At 58.1% G+C, this 12,465-nt stretch overlaps 1 protein-coding gene across 1 annotated transcript; it reads right to left on the bottom strand.

Moving 5' to 3' along the window:
- Nucleotides 1-1,608: 1,608 nt before the first annotated feature.
- LOC119102004 (uncharacterized) lies at nucleotides 1,609-12,196 on the bottom strand. The gene is made up of 14 exons (XM_037225390.1): nucleotides 12,105-12,196; nucleotides 11,327-11,462; nucleotides 10,908-11,068; nucleotides 9,246-9,392; nucleotides 8,837-8,951; nucleotides 8,311-8,498; nucleotides 7,800-7,948; nucleotides 6,830-7,010; nucleotides 6,164-6,274; nucleotides 5,695-5,809; nucleotides 5,025-5,222; nucleotides 4,374-4,430; nucleotides 2,130-2,233; nucleotides 1,609-1,761 (listed from the first exon to the last, which is right to left on the bottom strand). Exons 2-14 carry the CDS (start codon nucleotides 11,445-11,447, stop codon nucleotides 1,609-1,611), a joined length of 1,800 nt encoding a protein of 599 aa, XP_037081285.1. The 5' UTR covers nucleotides 11,448-11,462; nucleotides 12,105-12,196.
- Between the last annotated feature and the right edge of the window lie 269 nt (nucleotides 12,197-12,465).

Raw genomic sequence — 12,465 nt, forward strand, 5'->3', positions numbered from 1 at the left:
GACACCGAGAGTCGCGCTCCGACGCGTGGGCTCTCATGAACAACCAGCTGACGCCCGAAATCATAAACACGACAAAAAGGCGCTGCAAAACCGGTTGAGACATCGTGCGCAAAATACGGCCTGCAATGATGCATAGAAGCAACAAGAGTGGCAAACGGGTACGGCACAAGAGCTATCGAAATCAGTTCCGCTGTTCTGACGACTCAACCGCAAACAGCGGATTACTGAACGGTGGCCTAACGCGCTGGCTGGCTAGTGCGGGCTCACCACATCTATTTTCAACTTACTGACACGCGATCCACTCTGTACGTTGACCACTTCTCGGTCAAACCCACAGACCAGCTGCAGACAACGTCCCTCCCTGTTCTTACGCCACAATTGCTCACCTCTGCCCCGCCCCACCCCCTCGCCGCCCCGCGGTCAAGCCCGGAAGCGCACCTGTACGTGTTGACGATGCCGTCGTACTTGTGCGTGGCCTCCCGCACGACGGCCATGACCAGGTGGTCGTCGAGGACAGCCGTGCTGACGTCGACGGCCGCCGAGGCGATGGTCTGGCGCAGGGTGAGCCGGGGTCGCGGCCGCCGCCCAGCACCAGAGGTCCACCCGGCCGCCGGCGCCGCTGTTGGCCACCGCCACGCACGCCTCTCCGGCGGCAGAGTACACGGACGCCTGCCGGCAGAAGACGACCGCCGGAGAGCGAGAGGCGAGGGGGAGGACAGGGGCACGGGTGCGGCGGCTGGCGTCATCAATGACGACGTCTGGGATAGGTGTCGGACGGAATTATCTGAAGCAATCAAGAGGGAGTATGCCGCACGTGGCGTCATCCACGGCAAACGCATCCGCCCTGGCCGGCTCTAGACCAGAGAGGTGCCGTCCGCCCCGGCTGGCTCGAGACCAGAGAGGTGCCGTCCGCCCCGGCTGGCTCGAGACCAGAGGGGTGCCATCCGCCCCGGCTGGCTCGAGACCAGAGAGGTGCCGTCCGCCTAGGCCAGCTCGAGACCAGAGTGGTGCCGTCCGCCCCGGCTGACTGGAGGCCAGAGAGGTGCCGTCCACCCCAGCTGGCTGGAGACCAGAGTGGTGCCGTCCGCCCCAGCCGTGCGTGAGATTGGGACTGGTAGTGCGCCACGATGTTACCCGTCTAGTTCCAAGTGTCCACGTCGTTATCTGCACATCCACAACTCCGCCCACACATCACCGACACGTCTGCAGAGCCAATAACGTTATGAAGCCCTTCGCTGCACGTAAACATTGACTAAGTCGGCGTGTCGCTCACGATCGGCAGTAGGAGTGTGATCGAAGATATACAGTATGATCCAGGCCTGCCCAACACCAGAGTCTAACTGGCGAACTAAACGTGAGCTATTGCGCTCTACATAACAGCCCAGGCCACATTCACGGGCCGCTCCGACTAGCAAATGAACCCAATTGTTACTAGAAGTTACAAAAATCATACATGAACAAAATTATGAACACAAAATTATAAACATTTAAACTTAAATACGGCTGCATATTATGACATTTTGTGGCCCAAATTCGAACCAGACGGCGCGCGCGGTCCAGTCCGCCAGCTCTCAGCGGCGCGGGAGATCACAGACTTCCGACCGGAGGTCAGAGGTCACCGACCTGTCGTCCGCCGTGCGTGTCGATGGCCTGGTGGAGGGTGAACTTGGTCTGGGCGTCCCGGTAGCAGGCCAGGTGCGACACGTTACCCAGGAAGTGCACGAACAGGAAACAGTCGTGCGAGGAGGACGGCTGCAGGCTCTGCGAAGGGAACGAAGACAGACGCGGGACAGTGAATCATCGGCGAAACCGAATGGAAATAGCACGCAATAAGGGTGCTACTAAGGTGTGCTGTAAAAGGCCACCGCAAAGGTTGGAAAGTTTGCATGCATACCTCTACTAGACGCGGGTGCGCTGCGGCACGCGACGTTTTAATCACGCAAGTGCAACGCATTCCATACGACCGGACCTGGAGCGAATTACTACGCACGTACTGCGGACTTCGTTATATGTCTTAAGGGAAGCATTTGAGGGACGCATGCGACTTGTCGTGCGTGACGCCACGACTGTTTCAATGCCTGAAGAGCGTCCCGGTCGGCAATTACCTTTCACATCCCCGCGGTATTTACCTTCACATCCACCGTCTTATGGCTGGGCATGGCTTGTGATTGGACCAGGACGTTTCGATGGTACAGGAATATGTAGTTGACGGCCCCGTGCAGCTGCTCCAACACTGCAACGCGAGCCACGTCAGACAGCGCGCCGCCGTGCCAGACGAGACACGTGAAGGTCAAGGTCGCGCCAGCCCAACGGCGGCCCACGAGCCCCAGTCAGACGGGTGGGCGGCCGCGCTGGACGGCGCCGGCCAGCACGCAGGTGGAATAGCGAACTGTCGATTGGGAGGCGGCCTTCGTCTGGCGCCGGGTGGGTGTGGCGGACCCACGCTGCCGTCTGCTGCGGCTGCATATCCGCTCCGGTTACGGGGCTCCGACATATCGCAACCGAATATGCATCGGCCCACACGCCAAGCTTCCCTGAAGCGGCGCTGCCCCGGGGCGGCCTGGCGGCGCGGCGCGTGCTCCGTGTCCGCCGGCCGACCCGGGCCCTGTTCCGGCTGGGGTTGGAATCCGCCCCGTAATCAAACATGCCGCACGAGACATGGTGGAATCGGTTCATTTGAAACACAGCTGGAGCCGCAATCGACCCGGCTCGAGAGTACTCGCCGGTATTGATGACACATCATTTTTCTGACAGCTAACATACTTCTACGTGTACAGTTCACGACATCCTGATCTATATTTACCTGAGCGATCAAATAAATGCATCATTAAGACCTGTATATGCAGGTTTAGAGACGCTTATTGTAAGATCCCTGTTACCAGAGTCGGTACCGTTCAGGTTGCTTCCATAATCAGGTGTCCCGCATTACAAGCGGAACCAGAATCGGCTCCCAACTGCGCACAGCTGTCCAAAACCATGGTTTGAAGCCACCCAGGGACCGAATCATAGCCTGTTTATATCTTGCGGATGTGTTATCAAGCACGGAGCCATCATCACAACATGAAACCCCGTCACTGATGACATGTTTTCCGCTCAATCAAAATCTCTGGCATCACAAAATTCGATTAAACCATTCGTTTATCATAAGCTGTCATTAAAAACCAGGGCAGATATCTACAAAAATGCCATTTAAAGACTCGCTCCCGCTTATAAGCATCTTGCAAAACAATGTCGACGGCCCAGTAATTCGGCGACGATGATCATGAAAAAATTGGTCTGGCCATAAGCGTGTTTGTTTTGCAATTTATCGGATGGTTTGTGAGATCGCTGACGTCAGTGAACTAAATAATTCATAGATCGCAAGTAACTCCTTTTTGGAAGATGTGGACAAATGTAAAAGCACAATATCGAAAGTAAGCATGAAATGTCCAGCGTGCCGAAGGGATTGACCGACTGACTTAACGTTAGATCTCAACGGACTGAAAACCTTTTACGCCAACACTTACGTTAAGCACATCCGACACATGATAAAAAGCTTATTTTCGCGACCAAATGCTGCCATTATAGAGTAAGCCAGAAGCTTACAAGCACCGGAAGCTGCGTTTGGCGAGCAAAACCACAAACAGCACCTATGACCTTCGTCATACCACATTTCTATCTGCAACCGCGTTCAAGCACCAGGACAGCTTTCATCCTTAGTGAAGGGTAACCAGAAGGCAAAAATACCTAGTATTCGTTAAATTTCCCAAGCAGAATTACTGAACAGAACCAAAAAACTTGGCCGCCGATTCTTGCTTCAGTAGCATTCATGCCTCCTAACTTACTATTCTCGAGTGTGGCTACCATACCAGATTCTTCTAAATTGGTGGTACTCATTCTCACCGTGCCCCGGGCCCCTCTGCCGCGCCACTCGCCATCACCCGACGAGCGGTCTACTCTGCAGGCCGCGACGCGTTGTCAGCACTAGCATGGGCACAGAAATCCTTTGGCAATTTTGCCATTTTTAGGATTGAAATGATCATAACGTGTGCATTGCATTTATTTGATTTCATTTTAATCATTTCCCCTGTGGAAGTCATTGTCTGAGACGGGTGTACTTATTGTGGAGGATGCAGCAGCGTTAGTGCAACGCTGCTCTACGGGCAATCAAGGAAGATAATCTTGATAGCACATTTGAAAATAACCTTAAAATGACATTAGCCTTGAAAATAACCTTAAAATAACGCAACTCGCACGAACGAACAATCAGGGAAAAGAACGCACGCCCTCCGGTCGTGTTCTCTCACCCGGATCGTCCCAGCGGTACGCCTGGTCGGGGACGGCGGCAGACGCCGGTGGCGCCGCCATGCGGGCGACGGCCGCGTGCCGCGTGCCGGCGGCCCGCATCAGGCCGGCCATCCAGGCCAGCCGCGCCTCAGGATACGCAGGACCTGCAGCACAGAGAGCGCCCTCAGCAGCGTCAGGCGACTGTGTGTGACACCCATGGGTGGAGCTTTGTGTCGCTTTGGAGGGCCTTGGGGCCTCAATACTATTGTCGAGGCCTCTTAACATTCTATAAAATGACTACCCCCCCAAACCAAAAAGGAGAATATCTGGACTTGGAAGAACATCGTCCACCCAATGAGTTCGACGAGGCTCGGATTATGGCAAGATATTGTGCCACGTCTTTCAACAGGGAACAGCTAAACATCGTTCTAACTTGCGGGTCAGAAATACGTTTAAATGGTTTGTGTTTTGCGTGCACGCCTTCGTCCAAAACCGAAGACCAGGTGTGGTCTTGTTTTTACACAGCGTTCGGGCGAAGAGCTCACGAAAAATAACCGAAAGTTTAACGACAATGAGTTTGACAGCGTGTGCTCCTGGTCTGCCATCTGAACCACTCCGCAGCGTCCGCTCCAAACTAATCCAACACCACTTTCACCTATCCCCGGGCACTGGACGAGCTTGTCCGTTCTCCGCGTTTGGAGGCTGCGCCCGCCGCACGAACCAGACCCCTCCCCACAGCCGCGAGTCACGGCACCCACCGTCCGTCCACTGGCCGAAAACGCCTCCGGCGCTGGCTGCCCAGCGCAGCAGCCGGATCCGGGTATCCCAGATAGCGAGCAGCAGCGTGGGCGGCTGGCCCTCGCCGTCCAGGTAGACGGGCGCGAACCGGATGACGTCGGACCGCCAGCTCTGCGTCTGCACGTAGTACTGCAGGTAGCTGGCCGCCTGCAGCCGGGCTGGAGCGGAACTGACGTCATGGGGACGGCGGGACGGCGCGGCGTGGCGCCAACGCCGTCCGCTCGCGCTCCGAGGCGCCTGCAGAGGCGCGCCGGGCTCGAGCATAGACGCCGTGACTCGTGTGACAGCCGGAGCCCAGTCCATTGGAGATAGAGCTCAGTTCAGAACAGAGGAGACGGAAGAGAACAACCAGCGTCCATGCAGATGAAAGCCATCTCTGTATCAGAGCACGGCCACAGAAATGTCTCAAATCAACTGACATTCCCTGCGGTTCAGCCAACGCCAGCGTTGTCTGGTGCGGCTGTGTCACAGCACTGAAGTCATCAACTTCACCGTTGCATCAACGCCGCTGTCCGCAACACTACCCCGCCGCAGACATGCTCACTGCCGCCAAACAGGCGGCTCAGCTTTCATGGGCGAAGAGTATGGCGACAGCACGCGCCGCAACGTCTGGCGAGACAGGGCACTGACCGCGGGCGTCCAGCAGGGCCTGGTAGATGTACTGGACGGTGGCGACGTACTGGCGGGCCACTGCCTCGTCCACCAACTGCAGCTGGTCCTGGGCGTTGAGCAGCAGCTGCAGCAGCTGTCGGCGGGGACAGCTGTGTCAGCGGGAGAGACAACAGAGGACAAGAGACGGCGTCGCATTCGTGAAGCTTACAGGCGCGCTCACGTCCGACCGCTCATGTCCGACCGCGGGGTTGAGCGCGGCACGCTATAACACCTGAACGCTCTTGAAAAGACGTAACATCGAGATGAAACGTACTAACACCATCTAACAGTTACAAAATAAACTTGAACTCCGAAAGGAGCAAAGGCATTACACAACCAGTCAATGGCGGCCCAACACAGATAGCGGGCCCACTAATGAGCTGCAACCAGCCAATCCAATGGAAAACTTCACCAAAAACAGCACCAAGACCACTAAGACGTCTCCGACCTCGTACAGCTGTTGCTCCGCGGCGGAGTTGGTGACGTTGTAGTCGATGAAGAATGGCATGTTAGTGAAAGTCCAGTAAGCTGTTATGTTGTATGAACCGTTCAGCCGGACCTGCGGAGGAGGCAACAGTGCCACCAGCGTGAGATCAGGCGATGACAGTGGCGTGCGATGTCTGCGATACACGTCATGACGCTGCGCTGACGCCTGAGGTTCACTTGGCCAATTCCCAGTGGTTTCCAGTTATTTACGTCTCCAATGTCCGACCCCGTGTGTTGCCAGAGGATCAATGCTGGAGGCTCTGTTTCTGCCAAATGCAATTTTTCCCAGTTGCAACACTTTCACAGACTTGGTGTTGGTGGCTGTCATCTAGTCATCTATCCACTCATAGTCATCCATCCGTCCAGAAATCCGTTTATCAAACCATCCATCCAGTCACCTATCCAGTCATCCATTCATCCAAGATCGTTCATCCATTCTAAGTCATCCATCTATTCAAGGTCATGTATCCGTCCATAGTCAGCCATCCATCCAGTCGTCCAGCCATTCACAGTCGTCCACCCACGGCTACTGTCACCGGCCCATCGGCCTATCGCCGTCAGCAGCCGGCCGCCGGGCCCAGCTGACTTAGCGGCGGACCAGCACCACCGCGGACCAGCCGGTACTGACCGCCGAGCCTAGCAGGCGGCGCAGGTCGACGCCGTTCAGGCTGGGCGTGTCCAGATTGGGTGCGACCAGACACTGCCCACCGGCAAGCCGCAGCCAAGTGTGGCCGCGCACTGTCTGGTCGCTGGACAGCGTCAGCACCGACGACTGGTGCAACGGCACCCCGCCGACCGTGCCGTTGACGCTGCCGGGCACGGGCGGGGCTGGTGTGCACGCCATGGCGGGTCGACACGGCGCGCGACGCCGGCGGCGGCCTTCCGGCCGCCAGCGGCGAGGTAAACACGACAGGCGCGAGGACTGCATCACGTTGGAGAAACTAACCAAGAAGATAAGGCACGCACTTGGATAGGCCCTCTCCTCTGGGTGACGAAAGAGCGCACGGCTGACCATGGCCTCGAGCTACGGACCGCCACGCCAGCGCGCTCACTGCAACAGGACGTTCGCGAGCACGGCCAGCGCCATTCACGGTTATGGCCACCCTTCGGCAGCACGTATAGATGCTTCGCCAAGCGCCCAGCGGGCCTACCAGCACCGCGCGGATGGCCTCAGCGGCCGGCCGCGCCGCCGCCCCGAGCGGTCGCCCCGAGGGGGCCGCGCCGCCGCCCCGAGCGGTCGCCCCAAGGGGGCCGCGCCGCTGCCCCGAGCGGTCGCCCCGAGGGAGCCGCGCCGCTACCCCGGAAGCGGTCGCCCCGAGGGAAGCCGCGCCGCCGCCCCCGAGCGGGTCGCCCCGAGGGAGCCGCGCCGCCGCCCCGAGCGGTCGCCCCGAGGGAGCCGCGCCGCCGCCCCGAGCGGTCGCCCCGAGGGAGCCGCTGCCGCCGCCCCGAAGCGGTCCGCCCCGAGGGAGCCGTGCCGCCGCCCCGAGCGGTCGCCCCGAGGGAGCCGTGCCGCTGCCCCGAGCGGTCGCCCCGAGGGGGCCGCGCCGCTGCCCCGAGCGGTCGCCCCGAGGGGGCCGCGCCGCTGCCCCGGCCCTCACATCAGCGGGCGGGTGAAGGTCAGCGCGCCGAACGTGACGTCAGAGGAGACCGTGAACGTGCCGTGTCGCTGCAGGAAGTTGGAGATGTGCAGGTGCTTCGAGGGGTCCAGATTGAACACCTGGCCGCCGTCCGGCAGACTGAGGGTCGCCTGTGGAGAGGGGCGGGACCGGGACTGACCGGCAGAAGCGCGTTGGGCAGAGGGCGCCCCAGGACGGCGTCGAACCGCATGAGTAAACAACGCTTTCAGAAACTATCGTAGAGCCGGGAAGCGACTTACGTACGCTACTCACCTCCGTAGGTTTGATGTTGCCAGTGATAATGGCGATACGAGAAGAAATAGTTTGTTACAGCTCACTCACGCAATATAAATCAATTTCCACGATTTCAGCACTGCCCGGACAGGTCAGAGATAAACAAGCGGACGTGGTCCCAACAGACTGCAGGACGTGGACGTGGTCTAACAGGCTGCACTGCAGACTAAACTGCTGGGAGCACATCAGGCGAGCAGACTCGCACATCACACATGGCTGCAACTGTGCGGGTGGCCCAATATGAGAGTGCGTGGCAGGCCCACCGGTCCATACCACTGACAGTCAGCCAGTACACAGTCTGGTGTGAGCTGAAGCGCAGCTCGGTGGCCGAGTCCTTGACCAGAGCGTCGGCCGGGATGCCGTTCAGGCTGGTGAACATCAGGGGACCTGCAACGGAGCGAGGCTGTGAATGGGTTGCGAATGACTGCTTCCAGCCCAAAGCGCAGGGAGCGGGCTTTCCACAGCCAGCGCCTAACAACCCTGCGAGTGGCAGTGGCGTGGGCAACACGCACATCCTGGCAGGGACCCGCTTAAGGCTTGCATTGCATTGCATCACGGGTCTTAAGGTTCCGATTTCCAAACGACTCTTCAACGCACGCCAGTGGATCATTAAACGTCACAGGAAAGCTACGATAACGTGGACCACGTGCACAACAGGCATAACCCACGCCATCGTTGACGACAGCACACCGACCGCCGCCGATGAGGTCGAGCAGAACACCCACCATTGACGATAAGGTCGGGCAGGGTCCAGTGTCCGGTGACCGTGCCACCAGCGACGGTCAGCGCCGAGGCCATCAGCGCGCTCAGGTCCTTGCCGTTGACCCGGCCCGTCACAGTCTGGTGCGCGAGCGGCCAGGGTCGGGTCATACCGGGCGAGGCCCGGCGAGTTCGGGCAGGTGGGCGCGCGGCACCCATCAAACTCATGGCAGTGCGACAGGCAAAACTCATGGCAAAGCGTCGGGTTATGTTCACATAAATGCTAGTTTGACCGTACTTTATTTCGCACTTCGCTGCTAGAATACCAGCGCCATCTTCAGATACCCCTCGGCTTCACGCGGTGGCATAAGCAGCCACCCCGTCCGCCGTCAGCCGCTGGCGCGCTGACCCGCAGTGACCCAGCCCGAGCCTTACCAGCTGATTGGCCGTCAGGTGGTCCACGGTGAGGCCGCCGCCGAACCTGACGTCACCGGTCACAGTCTGCGGCCGGCGCAGGTTCCAGTGGTGCCGCAGGTAGGTCAGCAGGTCCACCGGCGCGGGCGGCACGCCCGCCAGCAGCGTCTGCGGCACGCGCCGGCCGGGCCGGTGGTGGGAACGGGTCGCGGCCCAGGGACACTTCTACGTGACTAAACTCCTTACGCAAAAACTTCCACGCGATTTTGCTTCCGCACGATAAAACGTACAATACAAATATTTCTAATGCATGAGCTACTCGCGACAAATATCTTATGCAAAAATATATTAGGCATGTGCGTAAGGATGACAGCACTGGTAATGCGAACACTTATGAGACACTCGGTTCCATAGCTCCCCCCTCCCCCTTAGATCCACTCCTGGATGGGATGTCTCCAGGTTCAGCAGCTCATGTGGTACGGTCATACGCCATACTCCCCACACACTGGACACATGTGAAAATGAAAAACTATCGTTCATAACTGCGCACAGGAGTTCAGGGAGTGGTCTTTTTTAAATTTGACACTTTCACCCCAATTAAATGTGTACATGACATGCGCGCGGATATTGCGGGATGGCAAACACACATCCAATGGCATGCACCTGTACTTTTATCTTCATAGGTACAAAACAATGCTAAGTAAACGTCCAAAACAATATACCACCACGGGACGCCGGGATGTCCAGGCATTGCATTTTTCGAATACCAGGATCGTAGAACTGTGGGGAAGGACAGGGACTGACATTCCTCGCGTAAAGCAGTGTCCTGCAGGCTTCTTTCCGAAGTTTTTTTGCGGACCCTTTTGACTAGAAGCTCTTGCATTGGAAGAAGTGCTACATATAAATTTATTTGTTGGAAGACCTGCCGCACAGGAAGGACGTTGCGTAGAAGCTTTTGCATTAAAGGTTTTATTGCTGCTTGGAATTTCACGGGTAATTATAATTATAATGTTTTGCACAAGTAGTATTGCGTGAAGGTTTTTGAATGATACCATTTGTCCGGCAGGAGTGTTGTCGCGCACAAGCTTTCACATTACAAGATTGGCCGTGTAGAAGTTGAGGTCTTAGAAATTCTTACATTAGACGTAAAGCCGCGTAAAAACCGCGTCGTCTGTCTCTGTTGCCAGCTATATTGTGTCAGGAGTGCCGCCCGTACAGCGCGGCCAAGGGTGGCGCCGCCCGCGTCGGTACCGGCTGTGCAGAGGGCGTCTAGCGTCCAGACACGGCGAGGCATCGCAGGCAGAGCATGCTCGCCCGGTTATTGACGACATTGCCAGCGACCGGGTGGTGTTTCAGGAGAGAGGATTGCACGCGGGGCTTTAAGCGACTGAATACGTTATGCACAAGGGCCTTTTCACGAATGTTGAGTTTTTCGGAGATCAGCACACGCGCGTACGTGCCGTATCACGCACACGAGACCTCGACATCAGGAGGCAGGCTGGCGGCGGATCGGACCTCGACGCCCACGCACGCAGCCGACCAGAGAAGGACCACACACACACACACACGTGAACGACCCGGGCCACCCAGACAGACGGCGGTGGGAGCAGCCGGCGTCGTCAGCATCCCCGAGCGTCTCGCCCCGCCCGCCGCCCGCCCCAAGCGACACCAGCCAACGCTCACCTGGACCTCGACGCTGGCGAACAAGGGCTGCTGCAGAAAAATGTGGCCGGCCAGGGTCTGATCCGCGTCACGCAGCCATACCAGGCGGTCCAGCCGGCTCAAGTCCAGGCCGTTCAGCGTCCAGGACAGCGGGTTCGTCGCGCGGTGGAGGGTCACGTTGCCTGAAAGCAAACAGCTCGTCTTAGAACAACGAATGGCACACAAGAAATCACCCTCAAACACGTGCCCTAAATTATTTTGCACTGACACAGTCAATTGACATGACTGCGGATTACGCTAACGGCCCAAACGAAATGGCAACCAAGACAGTCAAGAGCTTGGTCAGCGAGCTGGACCCACCCTCACCGAGCGCCTGGACCGATCCGCCACCGTCCGCGCCGCAGCGCCGGTGAGCAGGTTCCGCCCAGCGCTGCACCCACCGTTGACGGTGAGGCTGGCGAAGGTGTTGGGCGTGTCGGTGCGGACCACACGCTGACACACGTCATCCAGCTGGATCCCGTTCACCGGGCCGGTGACGGTGAGCGTGTCCAGGGCGTACATGCCGCCCAGGAACACCTGTCGGAGGCGCACGACCTTAGTGAGTCGCTGCGGGCGCAGACGAGCCATGGCGTCAGCCCGCCACAAAACTTCACTCGTCATCATCGGCTTAGTGGGTCCACTCCGGGAAAAAGCACCGCCCAAGAGATGCGTGATCAAGGCGCACAGGCCGAGAAAGAAGGCTGCTCAGGACGTAAACGGCGTCCCAAACAGCGGATGAAGAAACAAGCGCACCAAGCAAACTGCCCAACGCGTAGGATATGAAGCCCTCTAATAAAAAGCAGACAAGCTCCTTCGCGTTGCGCAAAGGTAGACAGATGAAGCTGCCGGCACACGTAATGAGCGTAAGCGCCTCCAGTAGGGGCACTTTCCTAGGCTCCTAAATGCCTTTAAAAGAACGGCAAACTTATTTCGCCCGACAGACCGAAACCTCTCGACTGGTCATTGTTCCTGGATATACCATGACACAAAATTTGAGACTGAGCATTTGCAATCCTGTGTCTGCTGCGGTCAATATCCTGTCTACTTCCTTCCACAACATACCTCCTCAGTTCTTCAGAGTCAACACGACTCTACTTTTAATGCATGCGGGTGACTGGCACCCCTAGCAACACTCTTCAACTGTCTAGACCACGCAGCCCGCGTCCGGCGCACTCTCACCTTCGAGCCGAGCAGGATCTCGCTAAGGTTCTGGCGCACGACGTCAGTCAGGTTGACGCTGGGATGGCGCACGGCGACCGCGTCGCCCACCAGCCGGTCTGCGGCAGCGGCGCGCCCAGGGGTCGGTCGGGTCACGGGGCAGGCCGGCTCACGTGCGACAGGTCGCGCATCACGCTTGGTGGCAGTTATCGTCACGCTTAACGCCCATCAACGCGTCAAGATGGGGGGGGGGGGACGGGGGCTGGTGGTGATGGAGAGACAAATGGTCAGATCATAGCCTGCGGGCAATAGAAACTGACTTTTGACGACTGGAGCCATACACTTGGAGATGGACGAAAAGCGCATGACTACGAGAGTCGCA

This window comes from Pollicipes pollicipes, unplaced genomic scaffold (assembly GCF_011947565.3).
Source record: "Pollicipes pollicipes isolate AB1234 unplaced genomic scaffold, Ppol_2.1 Scaffold_2555;HRSCAF=2994_pilon_pilon_pilon, whole genome shotgun sequence".
Classification (NCBI taxonomy): Eukaryota; Metazoa; Arthropoda; class Thecostraca; order Pollicipedomorpha; family Pollicipedidae; genus Pollicipes; species Pollicipes pollicipes.